The sequence below is a fragment of the Phyllobates terribilis genome, unplaced genomic scaffold, assembly GCF_046119375.1.
Source record: "Phyllobates terribilis strain yellow unplaced genomic scaffold, ASM4611937v1 Scaffold_5__5_contigs__length_657084704, whole genome shotgun sequence".
NCBI classification, from domain to species: Eukaryota; Metazoa; Chordata; class Amphibia; order Anura; family Dendrobatidae; genus Phyllobates; species Phyllobates terribilis.
The window spans coordinates 213,506,577-213,533,905 of NW_027362765.1; the positions used below are offsets into that span (position 1 = coordinate 213,506,577).

General features: G+C 40.9%; 1 protein-coding gene across 2 annotated transcripts in view; it reads right to left on the minus strand.

The window, feature by feature from the left end:
* The window catches only part of PLCG1 (phospholipase C gamma 1), a 110,250-nt gene that overhangs the window by 27,368 nt on the left and 55,553 nt on the right, over nt 1-27,329 (minus strand). For both annotated transcript variants that reach the window (XM_073683783.1, XM_073683782.1), the window contains exons 2-22: nt 24,852-25,004; nt 24,516-24,609; nt 23,389-23,436; nt 20,529-20,613; nt 16,175-16,258; nt 15,744-15,766; nt 13,791-13,863; nt 11,709-11,810; nt 11,510-11,628; nt 11,301-11,386; nt 10,418-10,538; nt 9,930-10,098; nt 8,159-8,281; nt 7,978-8,079; nt 7,478-7,665; nt 6,501-6,701; nt 6,213-6,332; nt 5,937-6,117; nt 5,776-5,853; nt 5,550-5,653; nt 5,051-5,147 (exon numbers count right to left, since the gene is read on the minus strand). In XM_073683783.1, coding sequence (XP_073539884.1) covers nt 5,051-5,147; nt 5,550-5,653; nt 5,776-5,853; nt 5,937-6,117; nt 6,213-6,332; nt 6,501-6,701; nt 7,478-7,665; nt 7,978-8,079; nt 8,159-8,281; nt 9,930-10,098; nt 10,418-10,538; nt 11,301-11,386; nt 11,510-11,628; nt 11,709-11,810; nt 13,791-13,863; nt 15,744-15,766; nt 16,175-16,258; nt 20,529-20,613; nt 23,389-23,436; nt 24,516-24,609; nt 24,852-25,004 — 2,351 coding nt within the window. The remainder of the gene's footprint in view (nt 1-5,050; nt 5,148-5,549; nt 5,654-5,775; nt 5,854-5,936; nt 6,118-6,212; nt 6,333-6,500; nt 6,702-7,477; nt 7,666-7,977; nt 8,080-8,158; nt 8,282-9,929; nt 10,099-10,417; nt 10,539-11,300; nt 11,387-11,509; nt 11,629-11,708; nt 11,811-13,790; nt 13,864-15,743; nt 15,767-16,174; nt 16,259-20,528; nt 20,614-23,388; nt 23,437-24,515; nt 24,610-24,851; nt 25,005-27,329) is intronic.

Below are 27,329 nucleotides of genomic sequence, written 5' to 3' on the forward strand. Positions count from 1 at the left end.
ATTGCATATGTGGTGGGGAAGGTAACTAGCCCATTGTACAAACTGTCAATTTACATTGATCTGATATTTTGTCTTTACACCCACCTGAAAAACTGATATACTCAGTGTTTTAAAGCACTAGACACATTTACTTTCCCCACCTTTATTTTACATATATTAATATATGTCACTAAACAGAAAAAAATCAAGGTCACCTTAGTAATATTTGGCATCATGGTGCTATGCGAGTCCTACCTGTATAAATCTATCAAATATACAGATGGGCCATATTGGAGTATTACTCAGGTTTCAAGTTTAAAATGTCTTCCCATCATTTTAGCTCTTCTCTATCAGTTCTATTCTCCTCTTACTATCTAGCGGAGGGCAAATGAATAATTCACACTTGTGATATTGGGAATAGGCAGCAGAGTGCAATCTATTAGCCGGAATAAGATTCCTAATTATATAAGAAAATATAATATGAGAAAATATATATATATATATATATATATATATATATATATATATATATATATATATATATATATATATATATATATATATATATATATATATATATATATATATATATATATATATATATACACACACATATACACACAGTGGGTACGGAAAGTATTCAGACCCCTTTAAATTTTCCACTTTGTTTCATTGCAGCCATTTGGTAAACTCTAAAAAGTTAATTTTTTTCTCATTAAAGGACACTCCGCACCCCATCTTGACTGAAAAAAAAATGTAGAATTTTTTGCAAATTTATTAAAAAAGAAAAACTGAAATATCACATGGACATAAGTATTCAGACCATTTGCTCAGACACTCATATTTAAGTCACATGCTGTCCATTTCCTTGTGATCCTCCTTGAGATGGTTCTACTCCTTCATTGAAGTCCACCTGTGTTTAATTAAACTGATAGGACTTGATTTGGAAAGGTACACACCTGTCTATATAAGACCTCACAGCTCACAGTGCATGTCAGACCAAATGAGAATCATGAGCTCAAAGGAACTGCCCAAGGAACTCAGAGACAGAACTGTGGCAAGGCACAGATCTGGCCAAGGTTACAAAAGAATTTCTGCAGTACTCAAGGCTCCTAAGAGCACAGTGGCCTCCATAATCCTTAAATAGAAGAAGTTTGGGAACACCAGAAGTCTTCCTAGAACTGGCCATCGAGCCAAACTGTGTAATCGTGGGAGAAGAGCCTTGGTGAGAGAGGTAAAGAAGAACCCCAAGATCACTGTGGCTGAGCCCCAGAGATGCAGTAGGCACATGGTAGAAAGTTCCACAAAGTCAACTATCACTGCAGCCCTCCACCAGTTGGGCCTTTATGGCAGAGTGGCCCGACGGAAGCCTCTCCACAGTGCAACACATATGAAAGCACGCATAGAGTTTGCTCAAAAACACATGAAGGACTCCTAGACTATGAGAAATAAGATTCTCTGGTCTGATGAGACAAAGATAGAACGTTTTGGTGATAATTCTAAGTGGTATGTGTGGAGAAAACCAGGTACTGCTCATCACCTGACCAATACAATCCCAACAGTGAAAAATGGTGGTGGCAGCATCATGCTATGGGGGTGTTTTTCAGCTGCAATATGAATGCGGCCAAGTACAGAGATATCCTGGATGAAAACCTCTTCCAGAGTGCTCTGGACCTCAGACTTGGCTGAAGGTTCCCCTTCCAACAAGACAATGACCCTAAGCACACAGCTAAAATAACAAAGGAGTAGCTTCAGAACAACTCTGTGACCATTCTTGACTGGCCCAGCCAGAGCCCTTACCTAAACTCAATTGAGCATCTCTGGAGAGACCTGAAAATGGCTGTCCACCAACGTTCACCATCCAACCTGACGGAACTGGAGAGGATCGGCAAGGAAGAATGGCAGAGGATCCCCAAATCCAGGTGTGAAAACCTTGTTGCATCATTCCCAAGACGACTCATGGCTGTACTAGCTCAGAAGGGTGCTTCTACTCAATACTGAGCAAAGGGTCTGAATACTAATGACCATGTGATATTTCAGTTTTTCTTTTTTTAATAAATTTGCAAAAATTTCTACATTTCTGTTTTTTATTTCAGTCAAGATGGGGTGCAGAGTGTACTTTAATGAGAAAAAAATGAACTTTTTAGAATTTACCAAATGTCTGCAATGAAACAAAGAGTGAACAATGTAAAGGGGTCTGAATACTTTCCGTACCCACTGTATATACATATACACACACACACATACATTATATACAGTACAGACCAAAAGTTTGGACACACCTTCTCATTTAAAGAAATTTCTGTATTTTCATGACTATGAAAATTGTACATTCACATTGAAGGCATCAAAACTATGAATTAACACATGTGGAATTATATACGTAACAAAAAAGGGTGAAACAACTGAAAATATGTCTTATATTCTAGGTTCTTCAAAGTAGCCACCTTTTGCTTTGATGACTGCTTTGCACACTCCTTGGCATTCTCTTGATGAGCTTCAAGAGGTAGTCACCGGAAATGGTTTTCACGTGACAGGTGTGCCCTGTCAGGTTTAATAAGTGGGATTTCTTGCCTTATAAATGGGGTTGGGACCATCAGTTGTGCTGTGCAGAAGTCAGGTGGATACACCGCTGATAGTCCTACTGAATAGACTGTTAGAATTTGTATTATGGCAAGAAAAAAGCAGCTAAGTAAAGAAAATCGAGTGGCCATCATTACTTTAAGAAATGAAGGTCAGTCAGTCCGAAAAATTGGGAAAACTTTGAAAGTGTCCCCAAGTGCAGTTGCAAAAACCATCAAGCGCTACAAAGAAACTGGCTCACATGAGGACCGTCCCAGGAAAGGAAGACCAAGAGTCACCTCTGCTTCTGAGGATAAGTTTATCTGAGTCACCAGCCTCAAAAATCGCAGGTTAACAGCAGCTCAGATTAGAGATCAGGTCAATGCCACACAGAGTTCTAGCAGCAGACACATCTCTTCAACAACTGTTAAGAGGAGACTTTGTGCAGCAGGCCTTCATGGTAAAATAGCTGCTAGGAAACCCTGCTAAGGACAGGCAACAAGCAGAAGAGACTTATTTGGGCTAAAGAACACAAGGAATGAACATTAGACCAGTGGAAATCTGTGCTTTAGTCTGAGGAGTCCAAATTTGAGATCTTTGGTTCCAACCACCGTGTCTTTGTGCGACGCAGAAAAGGTGAACGGATGGACTCTACATGCCTGGTTCCCACCGTGAAGCATGAAGGAGGAGGTGTGATGGTGTGGGGGTGCTTTGCTGGTGACACTGTTGGGGATTTATTAAAAATTGAAGGCATACTGAACCAGCATGGCTACCACAGCATCTAGCAGCGGCATGCTATTCCATCTGGTTTGCGCTTAATTGGACCATCATTTATTTTTCAACAGGACAATGACCCCAAACACACCTCCAGGCTGTGTAAGGGCTATTTGACCAAGAAGGAGAGTGATGGGGTGCTACGCCAGATGACCTGGCCTCCACAGTCACCAGACCTGAACCTTGGACCGCAGAGTGAAGGCAAAAGGGCCAACAAGTGCTAAGCATCTCTGGGAACTCCTTCAAGATTGTTGGAAGACCATTTCCGGTGACTACCTCTTGAAGCTCATCAAGAGAATGCCAAGAGTGTGCAAAGCAGTCATCAAAGCAAAAGGTGGCTACTTTGAAGAACCTAGAATATAAGACATATTTGCAGTTGTTTCACACTTTTTTGTTAAGTATATAATTCCACATGTGTTAATTCATAGTTTTGATGCCTTCAGTGTGAATGTAGAATTTTCATAGTCATGAAAATACAGAAAAATCTTTAAATGAGAAGGTGTGTCCAAACTTTTGGCCTGTACTGTATGTATAATATATATATATATATATATATATAAATAAATAAAATACATGTGCAAGTGTATATTGTTCATTGGAGATACATTACCCTCATGAATAGTATCTTATTGGTACAGCATAATTATGTAATTCAAAAGAGAAATATCTCATTGGAAGGAATGGAATTTAAATTTTGAATCAATCAATCCCTGATTTTAGTGAGAGGATTTATAATCTAATAGTCATGTACATTATAGACCATTAATATTTCGTGCTCCCAGGACTATTATCTCCCTCAGTATCATATACATACATAAATGCGTTATTTATATGTGTGTGTGTATATATCTAGATAGATAGATAGACACAAGCTTTGTTATACTGAGAATGTCCTTTGTTGCCTATATTAACCAATCACAGCTCAGATTAATTAACTGTAGCAAAATAGAAGCTGAGCTGTGATTGGTTGCTATTGGCAGCCTGATAAATCTTTGTGAGATGAGTTTTGTGTGTGCTGAGGGTGGTATATGTGTTCCAGCACATGGTAGTGTGTGGGGCATTGTGTGTGTTCATATCCCCGTGTGTGGTGAGTATGAGTATCCCATGTCGGGGCCCCACCTTAGCAACTGTACGGTATTATACTCTTTGGTGCCATCGCTCTCATTCTTTAATTCTCCCTTGTTCACATGTGGCAACTGTCAATTTGCCTCCAACACTTTTCCTTTCACTTTTTCCCCATTATGTAGATATATATATATATATATATATATATATATATATATATATATATATATATATATATATTTATATATTATATATATATTTATTATATTTATATATTTTTGGAAATGAAAGTGGTTACTGACATAGATATCCTATTATAATTGCTTATAATTGTTTGCTCGTCTATTTTGAAATGTTAAATAAAAGCTATATTTTAATGCTTTTATACCCTAACAATATTTATCTAGATAGGGAACCAATTGAATTAGAATTAAAGTGAAGAAATCTATCAGGTATGGAACACTTATAAAGCAGAAAAGTCTTAATTTAGTCTGAAGCATGGCTGCCCCGCATGACACTTATTGGAAGCCTGGTCAAGGTAATAAAACCTCTGTCTGTAAGACAAGTGTGAAGTGCTGTTCTCCTTATTTTCTAATATCATTGGGAATGCTCAGGCATTGAGGACCAGAACCTGCACACAGCACCACGACTATGTAGGAGTAGGACTTACTGGTCGCTCCGGTTCAGGTTCAGGTGGGCTGAAGATCTCTTCCACATAATTGGAAGGGAACCACATCTGTTTCTTACCCCCATAGTCTCCTCTCCACCTACAAAAAAATAAAAATATTAACAGCAAAGAAGGGTAGTAACATTAATAGATTCAAAATTTCAACAATTAAAACGAAAAGCAACTTCTGAAAATGGACAAAACTTGTTAAACCACTTCTAAAGCCTCTAGCAAGTTGCTCGTTGTGGTCATCAACACATGCAGTGAATGTATAATTACACAGCGCCCCTTTTAAATAAATGGCCGTCTATGTAATACATGAATGGCCAAATCATCCAAATCCATGAACTGCCGATATGCATCATCTCTATGTTCTTGCTCATATCAGAGGTTCCAAATTTGAGACCCCCTCTCTGTGACTTCAATATGCCATTGCAGGACGAATAGGTATGGGATGTGATGAAGACAGATCTTTAAGAAACATGGGAGGCAATGTGCTTACCATCCACCCTCCTGCTTATCCACATTCTGGATGACGGCATTCTTTGTGAAAGTAAGTTCATCCTCTCGCTGAGCTTTATAATCAAAGAGGGCTTTAACAGAGCACTGGGGCACAGGAGGAGTGAGAACCAAGGAGAGAAAAAGGAATATTAGGAAGGGAAAAAAAATGAAGGATTGTTGGTAAAAGGAGACAAAGACTTGTAAACACAACTTCTATGTAGGAATACCTTAAATGCCGGCATGGGGTTTGGCTCCACATAGAAACCAGGATTCCTCCCCTCATAAAGTGCCCCATAATCTGGTTCCTACAACACAGAGTATAGTGAAGGGTACATGCTTTCCAAGATAAAAAGGTCAATAGACATAAAAACCCAGATTTATCACTCACATTTGTGCCGATCTTTTCCAGAGTCTCTTCGTTGATGGGATATCTCAGCTTCATCTTACGGTATAAGGGATGCTTCTCGTAATAACTAATGAGATCCACCAAGCTGTCAAACTCTGAGCTGCCCAGTACTACGCTCTGACCTTCCTGCTGCACCCGGCAGTGCTTGATCTTCCCCTCCGCTCTGCACCAGGTCAATGTAAGGAAGGTAAGAATAAATCATTCAGCAAGCGGCTTCTTGGACCATCCTAAGTGAAGACACAATATTCCGGGTCTCACCTGAATGATATTGCATAAGAGTTGGGCTCGCTCCTTTTACGTACTAGGAAAGCACCGTCCCGCGGTACTCTCATCAGCATGTGTTCAGCTTGAGCTCGGGTAAGGCTGGCATGGTACCATCTGCCGATTCAAAAAGTAAGTAAATCTACCTACAGCACACTTAGATTTCTTTTTATTAGCTTTGTAAAAGGCTTTTTACACCATGGTAATCATTCCTCTTTTACCGACATATAACAGCTGCCCATAATTTCACCACAACCACTTAAGTGCATTATTCCCATAACTCACTCTTTGCTCTCATGGGCATTGGTTTGAGGAACAGGCTCGGTCAGCCTCATCTCAAACTCATTACACCTCAATGGCATCTGCTGGTAGTGGTTGATCAGCGCGTACAGACTTTCAAAGACAAGATTATCTGTTAGGAAAAACTTGGGGCTACCCGCCTCCTGTCTGGAGTGTATCCGACAATGCTGGACTTTTCCATTTCTCCTATGTAACACAACAACAAAAAAGGAGTCAAAAACAAACTCATGAATTTCAATATGTCTAAATAAGATGGCAAATGTTCAGACAAGTCCACGTTCTGGATAACAGTACCAAACAGTATAATGCAACACTGTTCCTATTCTTAAAAGGGAATGTGTCTCAAGCATAGATGCTTGGTGCACTCTTTGCGTGGGCCAAACAGTTCAGTGCACGTTCACACCTACTTGTTTTCCATCCATCTCTGCTCCCCTCTTGATTGACAGTTTTGGTTTTACAGGAATCAGAGGGCAAAGATAGATGGGATATATGTGGGATGGGGCACCGAGCTGTTCGGCCATGCCAAGGGTGCACCAAGCGTCTGTGCTTGGTTTGAAAAGTCTTTGTGCTGACAGACTTCCATAAAAGGCCTTATTGACATATTATAGATTCTTTTTCAAAGGAGAAAAAAATGGAAATCTGTTTTCATCACAGTGTTGGCTGGATTATGCATTCATGTTTGGTTAGAGTGTGTTTTTACAAATGCAAAAAAAGAAAAAATGGTGAGGGATTCCAAAACTTCTCCTAGCAGCCAAAAAAAAAACATGTGGAAGTGCTATTTTTCTTACGGACCCATTCACTTAAATGGGCAAGTTCTGTTTTTCTTTTGACTTGATAGTTCACATAAAAAAAAAAAAAGAAAAATGGAAAAAACATCCCTGACATGTAGTAGCCCCATAAAATGTGTGTAAAAAAACCCCTGACAGTTGAGTATGGACATGTGAATAAAGCCTAACACTTACCAGAAGGAGAGTGTGTAATCTCCTACAAAGGTTTCACTTTCCCGCACGAGGAAAGACCCATCTGGGGCTCCAGTCTCGATGCAGTAATCAGTCAAGAGGCGTTCAGCAATGTGACGTCCATCCCGGCCTGCGCCAAGTTTCCCATGAAACCATTTTTCAGCTGAGTGCAGCTCGGAACTATTGCTGACCTGAATGGGATGAATAATATTCTATATATAAATCTATATTAAACTTTAAACAAAAATATTTGTTTTCTGGATTATGAGTGTAAAAGTTGCTAATAAACATAAACTAGGTCCACATTCTGATCCCTGCGATTCAACTTATATTTAGCACCAAGAAATTAATCAGATTTAGTAAGAGCAATGCAGGAACCCGTAAAGGATGTGATCCAGCTCTTCACTCTGAATCCAAAGATCCTCTGTATATTACATCCCTTTTGAATGTGGTCCAAGTCCTCAAATTTCAGCTTATAATGGACTTTTATTGGTCATTCATACCTCCTTCTGCTCCTCTTCATCATCATTGGTTTGTCCACCAGTTGTCTCCTCTGAATAGTAGATCTTGCTGCTTGTAAGTACAAAGAAGTGTGGATACCACTCCTGTATGGAGGAGACGAAAGAGTTAACATTAAGAGACCACCCCACATATTACAGGTCAGTCTCTTGTTCTAAAACTTACATGATTTATAGGATCTTGTAGGTACAAGATTCCATTCTTGATTGAATTGCTTATATCATTCTCTGAATACACGGTGGAAGTTGGGATCTCTTCATAGGTGCTACCCTCTGCAAGCTTCTTGTGCTGTAAAGATTAGATGAAGAGGTTAAGGCAGCTCCAGCTCACCATCTAATGTGCATCGGGAGCTGCCTGACTATTCCCCAACGGGTGGGGGCATGATGGGATTAGGATACTTAAAAGGGGTTTCCCCACGAACAAAGATAATTTTAAAGTTGATTTTCATCAATAGATCTTGTAATAATAATAAGCTCCACAATTGGATGTGTTTAAATAAAATGTTCCTGTGCTGAGATAATCTTATAAATGTGTCCCTGCTGTGTACTGTGTAATGGCTGTGTCTGACCATGCAGGAACATGGTCTGATCATACCACATCTCCTGGGCAGGGGAGGAAGCAAAAGAGTATACAGACAGGACAGCATTTGATTGCAGCTGATTCTTTTTGTGCGGTAAAACATTTTCCAGCCTGTTTTTAAAAAATGTTTTACTTCACAAAAAGATCAGCTGTGATCCCCTGCTATAATGTCAGTATACTCTCTTTTGCTTCCTCCCCTGCCCAGGAGATGTGGTATGATCAGACCATGTTCTTGTACTGTGAGACACAGCCATTACACAGGACACAGCAGGGGCACATTGATAAGATTATCTCAGCACAGGAACATTTTATTTAAACACATCCAATTGTGGAAGTTATTATTATTCCAAGATCTATTGATTAAAATGAACTTTTGTTTGTGGGAAAACTCGTTTAATTAAGGATTGGGCATCAATTAGCGCTCTCAAAAAAGTTCATTCCCGTTTAATCGGCCAAAGCAAATATGTTAGTGATGATCAAAAAGCTTGTTTGTCGGATTTCTGCCGGCATGAAAAATCGTTATCGGCGCCATATCACCTAATGAAAACAGGGAATGTGCTGCCGATAACATGATGCTATAGGGATCAGAAATACGGTAGCAGCGATCGTTCAATTCCCATTCGTAATTCACAGTAAATGAGAGCTGTAGTTAATTAGCACTCATAATTGGACCTAAAGCTGGTTGTCTAAATTTACCCTAAATTTCTTTTACTTCTCCTTTCTTATAGACAATATAAGCATGTTTGGCCTAATTATGTGTGCATGTGTATAGTGTCTGAACATTACAAATCCATCATATGCTTCTGCACCTGACTGTGTTCTCTGCTCCCTTCTCTCACTGTTAGTGATAGCAGTAAGGACGGCGGTTGTACACAGATCTACAGTGGACAGGAGAGAGAGAGAGAGTCTCTAGGAGGGCACAGAAAACAGGCTATAGACAAGGAGGAAAACATATGGACAAATGAAATACAACCTTGTAGTTGTGCCAATATATGAAGTAATTGAAGACAGAAGCTCCCCTGATATACACAGACTTCTCGTCCAACATGTATTACAGGGAGAGACATTCTCATAAAAAAAAAATCTGAAACATGGATCAGGCTAAAAACTGCAAATCAGGAAGCCTGCAAATGAACGAAGATCGCAGCCTGAAACTTAAAGTAATGTTATTAATTAAAATTAACCACTACCATACATGAAAATATTTTTTTTCCATGAGAAAGGTGTCCTTACCCTTTAGGATTAGTGCCTTGAAAAATAATAAAAAAAGGTTTTAATGTGCCTTCTCACTAAGTCCAGAATTGCAAGAGAAACTTAATGTACTTTTCAATATTTTAGAGTAAAACAGAATGCAAACCTTGATGAGGACTTTTCGTTTAAGCTGGTTTGGTGAAGGGAGCCCATCAGCATTGACATCCACTGGTTTGGTCAAAAGCATGTCCCCAAACACTTTCTTAAAGTACTGGGCCATATTCCTCTGCTGGGCTATGCTACAATGATCTTCAATTGATAAGATAACTGGGTACCTTAATAATAGAAAATAGCATCATGTGAAAACTTTAGAAAACGGTTTCTCTGATACAGTCCTCCAAATCCCGTGTGTAAACACAGGTTCAGGATAAAATTCCTTCTGCCGGCAGCCACCACTAGAGGGAGCTTCAGCGCTTACTGCATACTTGAGTACAGTGGAATCGGTATGCATTAAGCTCCTTCCAGCGCCCACTTCAGGCAGGTGTGGATTTGAAGCACTGTATCAGACTATGACCCCTTACACTTATTGTAATGAACACACAAAATTAAAGGTCATGGCTTCATTGTGCTCCCCAGAAACTCAATAATACATACTCTGACGTTACAAAGGCATGTTCTTTGATGGTCAAAAGGACTTCAGAAAACTTTATTTTGGTGGTCAGGGTATGTCCATGGTAAATTACTGGCATTCCATCTGGTCCATCCCAGCAATCCACTGGAAAAGATGACATTAATAGTCATTGTGCTCACAAGATGCCCAAAAGATCAAGAGTATTTGTACATGAGATCCGGAACGGATTTATAAGCTGGTTAAGGCTTAAAATAATGGTGTGAAAACTAGAGTTTTCCATTCTTATCACTCATCAGGGAGTCGTTCAGACACACTAAGGAATCATTTCTGCAGATGATGTGCTTATTTGGGAGGCTGCCCAGAAAACGCTGCCAAGCTAGCTAGTGATGCCACTTAATCTCCATGCTCAGGTTTCCGTGGAGGCATTTTTATTATTAACGGTTCCAAAAAAACGCATCTAGCATAGTGTCACTCCATTGACACTGCATGCCTAAAGTACAGATACAGTCCAAGACACCGTACCCCGTAATAATGTTAACCCCAATGCACCATCTTGTCCATGTTTCCATAGCGGTCATCACATACAAAAGAGGCCAAAGCACTAAATCACTCAGACACACTAACATCTGATGAAGTATGTGTTTCATGAATGGTGTGCAGTCACTTTACATCTTCATTTCTGCAAATCTATAATCTAGAAGGATAAAAGAGGTGTTGTACTAGCCAAAGCAATAGAGTTGTTAAAGGTTTCATTCATTTAAGTAACATTGCCCATCTGTCTCTGACCATCCAATAAATCTAAATATTTGGTAATGTTAGACTTTAATGAATCATTCCATCACTTATGAATAAAAGTGGATCCAAAAAAAAATATATAACAGGTGGCACTCTTGATTCAAAGCTTACGTTCTATACAGCGGCAGCCCATCCGCAAACAACGGGCATATGCTTCAAGAGAGGACTCACTGGAAAACTGATCCCCTGTAAGGTACCTGGTGACAGAAATCACACATCATCAGGTTGATAAAAGGCAAATGTGACCATGAAATTTGGACATAGAAGAACAAGAGACAAATGTAGAAGGAAAGAGGGAAATAAACCCTGGGATTTCTTACGTGTTATGGGAAGAGGAGATCCAGTAATGAGACAGAGGGTTGTCCATATTTTGGGGACACACAGTGTCCAGCGCTAAATCCCACACAGTGTTCTCTTTGGAGAACAGGAATGTAACAAACTGCAGACACAATAGAAAATGGTAAAGATACAAGTATCTATCATACAAGAGGTCAGAAGTGAAGTTCTAAGGGTCCTCACCTCCTCTAAGGTGAAATACGGCTCCTCTATCTCCCTCAGAGGGTCACGCAGGAAATGGAACATGAACTCTTGGACCTGGAGCAGGTCAGTTGCCCACTTTTCCTGTAAGGAGTATAAAATAATGTATAAAAAAAAGACAAGAAAGAATAAAAATATACATACAATCTGTAGAAACCAAGAATGATACAATAAATGAGTCGACCTGAAGCTGCTCTCCAACCACAACTACCAGCATTCCGGGTCAGGCACTGCATTTACGTTATGAGGGGCCAGTGGTTTGTAGTAATGACTGTATGTTCAATTTTGACATTTTGTTTATAACCCCAGAGTACACGATATGGACAAAGTCCCACTGCCACACGCGTATAAAATTTAGCCCCTTTACATTCATTTGTGAAAGAATGGCTCCTTCTGATGAGTATAAGTGCGGTACTGTACTAGGACATCACCTTTTTAGCAAGTCAGATCATGAAGTTTCTACCCTTCTAAATATTTCACAATCAACTGAGTGGTATTATTGAAAAGTGAAAGCATTTAGGAACCACAGCAACTCAGCCACGACCTGTCAAACCACGTGAACTTACACAGTGGGGTCAGAGTGCTGAGGCTTGTAGTGTACAAGTGGCAAACGCTGTGCTGACTATATAACTGTAGGGTCCAAACCTCCTCTGGTATTAACATCTGCACAAAACTGCGCAACGGGAGGCTCATGGTATGGGCTTACATGGCCGAGCAGCTGTGTGCAAGCCGTACATCACCAAGCACAATGCAAAGTGTTTGATGGAGTGGTGTAAAACTGCTGGTAATGAAGTGCAAACATGTTCTGTTACGCTTCTTGATCTTGGACTCTGATGGCCAGGTCTGGTTTTGGTGAATGCCATTAGGTGGTGACCTGTCTGACTGTATTTTGCCTACTTTAAAGTTTTGTGGAGGAGAGATAATGCTATGGGGTTGTTTTTCAGGTGTTGACCTATGCCCCTTAGTTCCTGTGAATGGGAATTTAAATGCTTCAGCATACCAAGACATTTCGGACAATTGTAGATTCTAACTGTGAGAACAGATTGAAGAAAGATTTTTTTCTGTTCCAGCATGACTGTGATCCGTTGCACAAGTAAGGTCCATAATAGGCATGGTTTGTTATAGAAGAACTTGACTGACCGCACAGAGACCTGACCTCAACCCCATCCAACAGCTTTGTGATGAACTAGAATGGCTATGGGGAGACAGGCCCTATTGTCCAACAGCAGTGTCTGACCCTACAAATACACTTCTGGATGAATGGGCAAAAATTCCCACAGACAGTCCAAAATCGGGAAGCTGTTTTAGCTACAAAAAGGAGAAACCATTCCATATTAATACCTATGGATTTTGAATGTGCCATGAATGCTCCTGTGGGTGTCGGGACACTTTTGTCCATATAGTGCATTTACATATCTGATCCATTCAAGTTTTTCCCTACTTTCAGGCGTTACATGGGAAACCTTTTGTATCCCTAAACCATAAGGATTGGTCGGTTTTGTTGGGAGTCCCATTGTCCTTACAGGATGGTTAGGGCTACGTTCCTCCATGGCCACCATACTCTTTCTATACTGAATAACTTGTAATTATAGACAAATGTGAAGCCCAAGTATTTGAATAAGCATATCTCATATTACTGACAAGCCCCTTTGAGATTAGAGTATTTTGTGGGATCCCATGTGAGGAGAGGTTATCACAAGGGAAATGGCAAAAATCCCTAATTTTACCAGCTTTACATGAATCTCCATAACTCAATGAGAGTGGGTTGCTTACAAGAGACAAGGGCCAGTAAGAGGACTACTTTTCTGTCTCAGTTACTGTTGTCCAAGTTAACCCATTTCCAGGCGACATGTAGATTTCTGGGAGTCTGATCTCTGTCTGAGACCCCAAAAACTTCAGTTTCACCCCAGACTACTATCTAGAATTTCTGTATACAGCTCCACGACCCCCTCATTCTAGTGATGGTGGAGAATCCAGTAAATTGTCAGTACTTGCAGTGGTTAGACACTTCCTTTAAGAAGTCTTCACCATTTCATATGGTTTCTGGACCCCAAAATGCATTACCTTCTGATATTCCAACAGAAAGCTCTGGAAATCCAGTAACGATACTCTGTAAAGCTCTGGGCGCTCTCCACCTCTGGGAAGGACAAAACAAAATCTATGTAACTGAACATACATTTAAACAGAATGCATCTCCTATATAAGTTTCTGATAAATTAATGCAATATATTGATACATATTTTTCCTAATCTATTTGTATTCTACGATTGTAGAATTTTACATCTTATTTTCTGAAAAAGATTATTGGGATGGCCATCTTGCCTGTTAACACATCATCCACCAAGGCCATAGATCCCAAAAGACAGGCTCTGACTCGTTGACCTCTGTCATACAGCTTTCGGGCATGCTCGGTCACCATTTGTGCAGGAGATGAGCTGTGACCATCACTTATTATGGATCTTTTGCTACCTACTACATAGTGAGTCTGCTCTTTATCCTGCCTGTGATGATAATGAGAAGAAAAGTGACCTGTACAGAACAAGATGAATCAACCTAGTATTAAACTTAGTGGCCAGAGTGAAACTGCAATTTTTTAGGAAGATTTTTAATGATAAAGATGAACCAGGTTCTCAGGCTTCCTCACAGAGAAGGTAAGGCCACAATGCAAGGAATTGTGGCAAGACACTGGAACAAATTAATTTACATGTATTATTTAAAAATCAGATGCTATTAAATAAAGCTTTGTGCAATGCTGCATCTTTGGCTGCAATGGTCAGGAGCCTCCTATAATAGGTCTGATAGAAAGTAAATGCTGAGACTCTCCATTCAAGTATATATTATGTGAAGTCAGGGACTGGTGTCAGCATTCATTATATACGTACAGCAGGCTTCATCATTCCTACCCTACTAATAAATCAACCCTATTTCCAGTGTTGAGCACCTTCTCCTATAACAGTATTCTAAATATGGTGCTCATACAAGGAGGGTGAACCTCTAAATAATAGCCATAGTGCTAGTCTCAGGAGCTCACCCTCTAACCATTAAGGTTCAGATGACCATGACACAGACGCTTGCTACTGTCCAGATTATAGCTGCAATAAAGGACCTAGATCACAATAGATCCCTACATCCAACATGAAGATCAGTTTAATTAAACCGCAGGTGGAGAGAATGATCTATACATCACATTGTAGAAGAGGATTAGTAGATTACTCTCATCAAAATTTATCACCCTGTTCAAAAAAATTTCTGAATGATTGAACAGATTTCCATTGGTTAAAATTCTCTTATGTTCATGCACTTCTACCATCAGCTGTTCCTGTAGACTACACATTGAGTGGGAAGACCTCCACATACCTTAGATCAGGGGTCCCCAATTTTTGGCTCAGTGGCTCGCGGTTGTCTGCCAGTTTAGTACCAGGTCTAGCAAACAGCTATGAAGTGCAGGTCTCCAGATGGAGACTTGTGAGTAGCCCCTTACAGAAAAGAAGATCTGGATGCTCATACACTGGCGGGGTTGTGGGATAAATATTGTAAATTGGAGATAGGATAATACTGTCAGAGGATTGCAGTTGCTTGATACTGGATGTGATAGTGGGCAGTGTCTGCCTAATCTGAGAGTACTGAACCAGGGGCAAAGTGGGAAACCCTAGATGTAAGGATAATGCCTAAAAGGGAAAGGTGCAAATGGTCACGGAGGGATTTCTGTTGAGAGGGTTTGGCTGTCATTATACAGGTAATGGAGGACTCTGGTTGTCACTATTGCGGGAAATAAATGGTTGCTGGATGTGGCTCACTGCCATCTCTCAAAGCTAAATTTAGCTCTTAAGGTAAGAAAGGTTGGGGACCACCGCCTTAGATATCTGTCCAATCTGAGCCAACCTGTATGCAATGTGTGTAGCCTGCTTTAGTCACCATAGAGGCACTACTGCTACCTCTCACTTGGTCAGGTAGACCATATTACCTGTACTTCATGATCACCTTTGATTTAGGAATAACTCAATTGAGGACACTCACCTTTCCAAGAACGGAAGCGGCATCTAAAAAGCAAAAGACAAGTGATGAGGATAAATTACTACAGAGTTTCAGGCACATTTCTCTGGCTAATAAGATGTGGTTACAGTACTGTAGGTCTTCCGTAACCAAGGCCTACAGAAACGTTAAGGAGCTAATGACTCAAACGACATCCTGCATCTTTACAAACCACAGCAGCCTCTAATTAGATCAGCACCATCGTTCATTTATGTTGCAGTCGGTCCTTCAGGGTTAATAAATTGTTTGGTTTCTTTTTGCTCATTTTAAATTGTCCATTAACTGGTTAACAATCTTAAAATATAATCTCCTATGTCTCCACCACAATCAGATTCCACCGCCCCGCCATAACAGATCACTGACTAGTCAGTGGTAAAATGGTATACAGACACTATGGTCAGATCAATGTTACTTACCGTTTTCTGGGCATTGTACATGAGGGAACGGTACAGCTGAGCAAACTGGGCATAGTTAATTTCTTGGTTCCTCTGTTCCACTTCCTGTAATGAAGGAAGGAGGAGAAATAAGTGAGACAAAAGGAGAGTATGGATAGATGATCGAAGTCTGCACAATACCTCTGTTACTAGAAGTCACTCCCAAGAATATCATTTACATGGCTTAGGTTGCTAACCACACTTGCTGGCTGGTCCACAAGCCGGCTCCAAGGACTCATTTGGTGCAAGATTGTGAATGTTCACATAGGGGTAGGAACACACAGAGGATTTGTCACTGGCTTCACCCCAGCATTGCAAAGAATCAGACCCATTGTGAAAATCCACAACATGGATAACATAGGATGGGCATGGAGCTTCAAGAAAGGGAGCAATCCACGTGAGAAGGGTAGTGTGGTGGTGGAGGTCTTCAAAAATAAAAGTTATATATTCCTGGAAGTTCCCAAAACCTGAACTTATCCTGAATTTATGGAAACAGAGACGTATTGTAGGTGGGTTACCGATTTCCACATGGCCGGGATACAAGATTTGAAAGCACTGATCAGGTGGCAAATTATTAATTTTCTGAAGGAATACAGAGAATTATCGAAAAGTAGAGCAGGAATAGCTCCTGGGTTTTAGATAGGACATTGCCTGAGTTTTGAACAAATTCTCAATCTGACTCGCAAAATTTTGACAATTTCTGACACTTCCAGAAGACATGGAAAATGATACTATTAATACAGAATGAGGATTATTACGGTGTATAGAAGCGTACATAGCGCTGGCATAAGCGGAGTTTGTGGGTCTCTTTCCCAAGAATTAAGTGTCAGAGTATATATTATAAAAATAAAAGTGAATAAATGGGCATATTTTGTCAGCAGTGGGCAAGGGTATTCAGTGTCAATTAAGTGTGCAATGATTTTCGAGATCGTATTTGTTAAAAGTCTCTGGCTTGCGTTTTATCTGCTACATTCCAGGGTCAAAAAGGGCTGGATCTCAGTGTAAGGCCGGATTACCTAGAATAGGATAAAGTGATGGATGGGAGAAGAAAGATTGCAGCGGCTACTCATAGTGTGGATCAGAAATGGCTATGATGGGTATGGAATTGACGATGGAAATTTCTCTGCAGCATATGGATAACATTTGGTGAAATCTCATCCATTTTGTAGCTACTAACCCATCTGCCCTGTATGGGCATCCTCTTACTTACAGGGCTGTGGAGTCAGTTAGCCAAACCTCCGACTCCTCAATTACCTCGTCTCTGATTCCACAGCACTGGTCACTACTGAGCGTGTACATAAAGTGCAGCACGGCCTCACTACTGAGCATGTACATAAAGTGCAGCCCTGCCTGACTACTGAGCGTGTACATAAAGTGCAGCACGGCCTCACTACTGAGCATGTACATAAAGTGCAGCACGGCCTCACTACTGAGCATGTACATAAAGTGCAGCCCTGCCTCACTACTGAGCGTGTACATAAAGTGCAGCACGGCCTCACTACTGAGCATGTACATAAAGTGCAGCCCTGCCTCACTACTGAGCGTGTACATAAAGTGCAGCACGGCCTCACTACTGAGCATGTACATAAAGTGCAGCACGGCCTCACTACTGAGCGTGTACATAAAGTGCAGCATGGCCTCACTACTGAGCATGTACATAAAGTGCAGCCATGCCTCACTACTGAGCATGTACATAAAGTGCAGCCATGCCTCACTACTGAGCGTGTACATAAAGTGCAGCACAGCCTCACTACTGAGCATGTACATAAAGTGCAGCCCTGCCTCACTACTGAGCATGTACATAAAGTGCAGCACGGCCTCACTACTGAGCATGTACATAAAGTGCAGCATGGCCTCACTACTGAGCGTGTACATAAAGTGCAGCATGGCCTCACTACTGAGCATGTACATAAAGTGCAGCACGGCCTCACTACTGAGCATGTACATAAAGTGCAGCCCTGCCTCACTACTGAGCGTGTACATAAAGTGCAGCATGGCCTCACTACTGAGCGTGTACATAAAGTGCAGCCCGGCCTCACTACTGAGCATGTACATAAAGTGCAGCACAGCCTCACTACTGAGCGTGTACATAAAGTGCAGCCCTGCCTGACTACTGAGCGTGTACATAAAGTGCAGCCCTGCCTCACTACTGAGCATGTACATAAAGTGCAGCATGGCCTCACTACTGAGCGTGTACATAAAGTGCAGCACAGATTCATCTCAACTAAAAGCAGAGATCCTTAGATCAGGGACAGAACAGACATTTATAGGACATTTCAGAACTTTCCCAAATTCTTAAGAAACATTTACAGCACATCCTGCATTGTACTACTGTACCCAATTTATTATATATTTTAGGAGTCGGCGTCGGTCCATTTTATACTGACTCCACCAAAATGGACACCGACTCAGACTCCACAGCCCTGCTTACTTGTAACCTTGGGACCTTCAGTCATGGATTATTAAGCTATGCCACTAAGGGAAGAAAAGAACTACAGCCATGCTATACCGGACATAATATGATACTGTTGGAAATGCTACAGGAAGGCACCCACCAAATGTCACATACATACTAAGAAACATGCAACACCAGCAAAACGCTCTAAAAGCCCACATCTAAGAAAATTAATGCTTTATCTACAACAAGCTTTCTGTGACAGATTTTTGGTGTCATTATATTTGCTCTATACACTTGCTATATTCTTTTAAGAGGACCTCCTATCTAGAAGACCATTTTATATTGCAATTTTGAGAGGTCACCATGAAGTAGTTTCTCTTTAAACCTGTCCGATGACCTTATTTACTTGGAAAACCCCTTAAAAGTATTCTACAAAACTACTTAATCAGCAAAACCTGACATTTAACTTTCAGTTCCATCCACAAGGTCAGTGAAGAAAAAAAAAAAGAAAAGCTTAAAATAAGAACTTTGTGGTGCACCACTGCCTACTGATTTGTGGTGTACATAAGACAAGACAGACAATGTGAATTATGCATTTAGACTAATGTTATTCAAGGGTTCTCTCATTATAGACATTGTCTGATTGGCAGAGGTCTGATGAGCTGAAACAAAGTGGCAGCTAGAAAAGCACCATGCCACTTTGTCTGCAGTCAGTTCCAATCTGCTTTTCCTAGCTGGCTGCAAGGGTGCCATTAGTCAATGGTAATTTATTATAGTCAACGATAATGCATGCGACTCCACAAAACACACAGTGATTCTGATAGAAAATGGAGCAACACAGTATTTTCTTAGTAACGTATTTTTCAAACTATAAGACGCACTTTTTTCCTACAAAATTTTGGAGCAAAGTGCGTCTTATAGTCCGCATACTATATACTATGGCTGTGCGTGGAGGGGGAGCGGCAGCAGGGCACAGGAGGCAGCAGCCTCCGGCTGCAGCCTACGCTGTGCCCGATACTAAAGAAAATGAATATTCCCTTTATTCATTTTCCTTAATAGCCGGCACACTGTACTGCACTGTACCGCAGCGCGGCTCCTGCTGCCGCTCTGCAGTCTGTGTGCCCGCTATTAAAGCTCATGAATATTCCCTACAACCTACTCCCATGGTTTTTAATAGCGGGCACACAGACCACAGAGCGTCAGCAGGAGCCGCGCTGCGGCTACAGTGTGCCGGCTATTGAAGAGACTGAATGGTCATTGCTCCCCACGCACAGAGTCCAGGCGTGGGGAGCAGTGACTATTCCGGCACAGCATCTAACACTGTGTGAGGGCGCATAGCAAGGACGCCATGCATGCCCTGCCATGCATGGCTCACACACTGATAGTGTCGGCAACAGAGCGGGACAGCGCTGGAGGAGAGAGGAGGGGAGTATGAGTGTTTATTTTTTTCGTGGGCAGCGGGATGGGGATCAGGGGGTGCCAAGCATACGAGGATGTGGGGATTAAGGGGTGCCATGCATACCAGGAAGGGGGATCAAGGGGTGCCATGCATACCAGGATGGAGGATATTAACAGAATTGGGGGACATTACCCCAATACCAGTGTCAGCAGCAGACCCCTCTCTCCCATAACAGTGCATCAACAGACCACAATTTTTGCTTACATTTATTTTTCCTATTTTTCTCCTCTAAAACCTAGGTGCTTCTTAAGGTCGAGTGTGTCTAATGGTCCGAAAAATACAGTATATATATATATATATATATATATATGCCACTTTCTTCTAGCATTGGGTACACAGCAGCTGAACTTGAACACAGGTGGCATACCCTAGCGATTCGTCACAATTGTCCATGATGAGACAACCCTTTTATAAATAGTTTCTATACAGTCTCACAATGTATGAACAAAAAGAGAGGCAAGTGAAAGCTTTAAACTCACAATAAGCCGGTCACGTAGGAACCTCATGTTGGGAACTCTATAGTTGACCTGGGACAACATACTCTTCAGGTCCTTCACAGAGATCCTAATGGAACAGACAGAACATTAATTGTCTACATTCCCGCATAGTCAAGTGGCTCAGTCACTGAAAGACTTTAATCTACCGAGATATCAGATGTGGAGAATTTATGTGAGGAAGTGAGGACAATAGCATAGAGAACAAACATGTACAGAGGAGCCAGCCTGGCATCAATAATACTATGAACTTTACAAACTACGCATTCTAAAGGAGCAAATATAAACAGGAGTTTGTGGGCAGAGACGACTATGTATGTGTTACGGAAATAGCGTGTAAGCCGATGGGAACTGCCGGCTTGTAGGGGAAGGACACCGGTAAGAAAAGTCAGGTCTGATGTTTAGAATTCTAGGCATATGGGTCAAACATTTTCGTCTATCCCACTCCTTGCAGCCTTCCATATTCTTATGAAGACATACATTTCTTTTAACCCCTTAGTGACCACCAATATGTATTTTTACTGACCTGCGATAGAAGAGGCTAGCATCCCCCGACAGGTGACAATCCTGTAGCTGTCAGCTGTACACCATAGCTGACAACTTGCTGCATCAGCCATGATCAGTGTTAGCACCGACCATGGCCATTTAACCCATCAGATGCTGCTGTCAATAGTGACTACAGCATCTATATGGTTAGCAGAGTGTGGTCCTGATTGTGTGGTCCTGATGTTTGCCATGGCAAGTAACGGCCAAATAATGGCCTTTAGAGTCTGCTGGTTATTGCGGACTGTTCAAAAGTTATCAAAATTTAGGTGGTAAAAATGAACTTTTTCATTCTCGTCATGCCACATTGCATTAATTCCTGAAGAGCACCTGAAGGGTTAATTAACTACCCGAGAGCAGCTTTGAATACGTTGAGGGGTGCGGTTTTTAAAATGGTATCACTTTTGGGTGGTTTCAAATATATAGGATCCCCAAAGTCACTTCAAAACTGAACAAGTCCCTCAAAAAATAAGTTTTGTAAATTTCCTTAAAAAAATTACTGCTACATTTTTAAGCCTTTTAAAATGCTAACAAAATAAAACAACATTTTACAGATGGTGCTGATGTAAAGCAGACATGAAGAAAATGTTATTTATTAATGCTTTTGTGTGGTAGGACTATCTGGATTAAAGGGATGGTCATTCAAAGTTAGAAAATTGATAATTCTTTTGTCTAATTTCTGATATTTTTATAAATAAACTTAAAACATAACCTAAATTTACCATTATTAGAAAAGTATAATGTGTCACGAAAGAAACAATCTCAAAATCACTGGGACATGTTGAAGCGTTCCAGAGTTATTACTACATAAAGTGACAGTGATTTTTTTTTTTTTTTAAACCTGACAACTAAGGGGTTGGCAATGTCCATCTTCACAACCATTTAAGTGTTCCACTGCAGCCAACATGAAGCAACCTTGCAAGTAATTTAAATTAAAATGGTCTCTCTAATTTGTGCACGCAGCTCCTCTGCAGACCTGTGTGTCTCCATGGTAACAGACTACAAACAAACTGAGTAATCTGATCACGCAGTCTCTGCACTCCTTTTGCCTTTCATATTCAGTTGCTCAGAAAGTAGTCATAGACAAATAGAATAGTACCAAAAAGGCACAATACCTAGAAACCTATATAAGAACCTTTTGCTGTACAGATGGTAGGCCTATAGAGTTTGTTAGTAGTGTAGGTTCATTTTGGATGCATTGAAGCACAAAACAATAGTGCTTGCCTTGTACATAGTAGTCAGTAGTAACCCCAATTGACCTATAGTAATTGATTTCTATATATTCCACAGCAGCTTGTGTTTTATCTAATTTTCATCTAGTCATACCAAAACATGGGTGGTTCCAGAGTAGCCAAGAGACATCTGGTTCAGTGTCACCACACATCTGGATTTTGGTCTCTTATCAAGCTGTGGCATCCTTACTGACTAATCAATTGCTTATGCTCGGAGAATGAGCTCCTCGGGCCTGAAAACATTTTCCACCCAATGTTCTACCATGTAAAAGCATTTCTAGAAAAGAATCAACCATGTGTTTAAAAAAAAAAAAAAAAGTTAGAGAAGCAGATATTTTCTTACAATTATGGCGACTATCTTGTAAAAATGACAATTGTAAGTGCAGACATATTGGTTGTCATTTTTTGATAACCAATGCAAAAAGGGACAACTGACATGGTGGCACTTTGTGTTGTCAATACTGAAAAATGGTGACGAAAAAAAAAAAAAAAACACATTTCATAATATAATTAAAAAACGATTACATTTAAATTCCCCAATATATGCACAATTTTAAGATATGAACAAAAATCCACATTTCAGACGACTGCAAATATTCTCGTACGTTATCAAAGGAGAATTATTCATCAGTGTTTTGAATTAGAGTTTCATAAGTGTTTGGTCAGTTTTTACCATCCGTGATTTTTCATGGATGAAAAAATACATAAACAGCAAAGCTTCTCTTTAAAGTTACAATGCTAATCACGGACAGCACACGGATTGTACATTGAAGCCAATCTTGTGCTGTCTGTGATTTTCACAGACCCATAGACTTGTAAGGAGAATTCTGATCCATGACTCAGATCAACAATGGACGAGTTGATTGATGAATGATTGGTCCGCAAAAATACATGGAAATGTGAATAGCTCCATAGACTATAATGGGCATGTGTTCTATCCATGAAAAAACACACATAGAACAGGAACTTGATTATCTGAATAAGGCCTAAAGTATGGAAAAAAAGAACAGTGTAGATTTATTATAAATGGACCAATGCCACAACAGTTTTCCAGTGTACAAGTTACTTACTTGTCCTCACGATTTCTATCTAAAGAGTAGAACTGCTTCCGTAGCCACCTATGACAAGAAAAAAAAAAAAAAAAAAAAGAATCACTATTAGTAAAAAAACAAAAATGCACACTACCACAATATTGCAATATAGTCACGTTCTCCAGGCAATTTTGATCTTAAATTTCCTACCTGGCCAAGTTATATTCCCCTGATTCCCATATACTGATGAAGGATAAGAAGTTCAGAATAGTTGTATGCAAGTGCGGGTACTTCCGCTGCGAGCAGCCGGGAGATGACCGGCTAGCGCCGGTCATCTCCCGGCTGCATCGCAGCTGAGCTCCATGCGGCTACCGTCGGGAGATCAGTGGCTAGGGCCGCTGATCTCCCGACGGCAAGTGTGAAGGGAGCACCGGGGGAGCGGCGCTGCCTAGGCCGCCGGTCGGGTATGTCTGCTGCTAGCGCCGGTCATCTCCCGGCTGCATCGCCGCTGACCTCCGTGCGGCAACTGAGCCGCTAATGGCCGCCATCTTGTTCTGAAATCCCGCGTCGCTGATTGGCCGTGGGATTTCCTGGACGGACAGACAGACGGGATAAGCCGATTATATAGTAGATAAGAATCAGGAGGGCCACATACATATATGACAGTCCATGGTTTTGGCCGATTTTGCCCTTATGTGTATGAGCACCCTAACTCCTGACATAGCCAAGCTACCATGGCTTCACACAAAAAAAGTAATCATACATGTATAGTAAAAAACTCAGTGGCACCCTCAGGGCAAAAAAAAAACGGATACATCCTCGACCTGGTTCTTTGGATAAGTTTTGCTAAGAACCCATCTGTCAATTCTTCTACAATAGAGACATTCTGTATTTTTTTACTGTGCGCAATGTCCATGTTTTTCTAAGCACAGTTGGCTATACAAATTAGACACTGGTAAGTCAACAGCCAAATACTCCACGTGCTTTATAAGTATGCACTCTCGACAGCGGCTTCTCTCCTGACAAAACAAAGGAATGGCCATGTGGAAATCCAACCCTAAGATGTCAGCTATTTGATGACTACCAAGGAAGAGGACCCCATAGACATTCGCTCAATGGTGGAAGCCAGGATAAAAGACAACACGTGTTGAGCCACCCTTTACTACCTCTCTATCTGCAGTGGTGTGGGGGCCTGGAGAGTGTCTTGGAGCAACCAGTTTAATCCTTTTATCCACATATTCACTTCTTCCTCGGATGTTGCTGCAAAACAAAGAATAAAAATAAAGTCAAAACGCAAAAAAAGGGTCAATATATCGCCATCATAAAAAATATTAGACAGTCAGGCACACACTTTTCCAGGAAATGGTTTAAGCCAAGAAATCAATATTAATGAAGATGCATTACTTACCTGCAGCACATTTGTACAACAGTGGTAAGCACCAATATCAAATAGGCAATCAGGGTGATTGAGGTATCATGAAAGGTATATGGAGGGGACTTACCCTGCAGGCTCAAGGTCTTAAGTCTGAACTCCATTCCATAGAGGATAACAAAGCAGTGATCCGGTTCAAAGCGTACCGTAGAATCTTCCTGGTAACGATCAAAATCCCGAGAATTCTTTCCTTGACGAATTTCCTTTATCTCTCTGATGTCCACTGTGAAGAGAATTGGTACAGTAAATGGATGAGCCATCAGATCCAATATGAAGATTGCACATCTGAATGTGATTTTCTTTAAGCCCACCAGAACAAGCCTTTATCTCCAATTATTACATAAATGACTGCAGCCTCAATCTGTGTAAAGAGTTATTCATCCACTCTGTCCACAAACATTAATGTTTTCCATTTTTTTTTCTTTTAGAACATTATCTAACTCCATGTTTTATTTAAATATATTGCTCCAGAGGGAATGGAAGTTGAGTAGATGTGTCTCCAAATGTATGAAATACATATTTAATAAAACTAATATCTACCATACATTTCAGTACCCTGTAAGTAGCCATACAAACGCCTATTCTAAAAGGTGGCTATTGTCTTCTCATCATGGAACTAAAGGCCCCGTCACACTTAGCGACGCTGCAACGATCCCGACAACGATATGACCTGTCAGGGATCGTTGCTGCGTCGCTATGTGGTCGCTGGTGAGCTGTCAAACAGGCAGGCTCACCAACGATCAGGGGAGCAGCGACATCGTGGAAAGAATCTTTCCACGATGTCCTGCTCCTGGTTACGAGCCTGCTGAAGCAGGAGCAGGCTGGTAACCATGGTAAACATCGGGTTACTAGGGGCTCACGCGCACCTAGTAACCCGTTGTTTATCATGGTTACCACTCTGCTACAGTGAGTGGGAGGTTACCGCTCACTTTAGCAGGCTCATAACCATGATAAACAACGGGTTACTAGGTGCGCGTGTGCCCCTAGTAACCCAATGTTTACCATAGTTACCAGCCTGATCGCTGCTCCCGCTGGTCACACACAGCGATCTCGCTATGTGAGACGGGGGCTTAAAGCTGAACATACATGAGATAATTGTCATCTGAATATACGTTTGGCAGACCATAAAGATGAGTAATTAAATTTGCGCTGCCCTAGTCCAACGACCAGTCTGGTCCTCAATAGAAGTTGGGCTTCACTTCTGCACCCTTCATCCTGGGCTCCCTTAATGCTTACTAGGTCCTTTAACATTATGAAATCGTGGTGCAACTCTCAGAAAAACAATAGGGGTCCTAGAAAGAGCAAGAGGTGCCCAGGGTGCTGACTGCAGAATCTAAGACCGACTGCCACTGAGAACAGGATGGAATGTTGGACCAGTTGCTCATCTCTAGGAAACGGGCATCTCTCTCCACCATAAATGAGCACTCGGGACAGTTGAGCGCTCATGTGTTTTCAAAGGGTAAATAGGATAAATTAGTTGCCAAAAACCTCTGGCAACAGCTTATCTCCCCTGAAAACAAAACAATCAACCTTTGAAATTCAAGTAGCCCGATTCTTCTCTCCATTGACAACAATTGTCGATGAAGAGTAGGGAGGTCTCCACATACATTAAATGATTGGCGGGTTTGGTCATCTTTCATCTATTATGTATGAGGGACTTAAGTGAGCAGAGAGATTAAATCCCATGGAAATATTAGTTTTAGGATACAGTCAGCAGAGAACAACAGAATACTGGTAACTAAGTGCCAATTGCTTTCCTCTACGACACAATTTGACAGCAGTTGGTTGAATACTTGTATGGTCAAGAGCTATAACACCCATACACATATTCAGCTAGGATGAGTGTACATGCGTTTCAGAAGAGTATGAGTGAAGCAGAATATGCTGGGTTTTTTAGAAGTCTACAAAAAAAACAAAAAAAAACAGGCTAGCTGGATTTGAGATTTGTCCTGCCATAGTGCTAGGCCACTGTATAAATACATTAGTAGCGGAGACAGACAGAAGTGAGCCCCAGTGCAAGAACAATATATGGGCTTTTTGCAGTCTGATATCTTATCAGAATGCACAATTCCACCTGCTTTGGAGGTGGTAGTTGGTCCCCTGTGCGGCTTGTATAGGTTGCACCAATGGAATATCTGCCTCATGTACATATTTTATAGAAAGTGATCTAATAGTTATGTTCTTATCTACCACAAATGTGGGAATATATGCTGAAAGGCATCATTTTATTCTGAAGTCAGATAACCAGCCACAGAGCATAACAGAGAGAACAGCAAAGCTTCAGTTGCTAATTATAGTTTTGGAAATTCTTGAAGCAAAGTAGGATCGTGGTTTGGTTAAAAATGTATTAAAAGTACTTATAAGTAAAGATCAGATTTAATAGCTACAGGTACAACAGGGAAGAAGTGGGTGGAGGGCACATCATTATCTTATTTATTTCTAAAGCACCCTTAATTCCAGGCAGGGCTGTGGGGTCGGAGCCCATTTTGGTGGAGTCGGTATAAAATGGACTAACTCCGACTCCTAAAATATATAATAAATTGGGTAC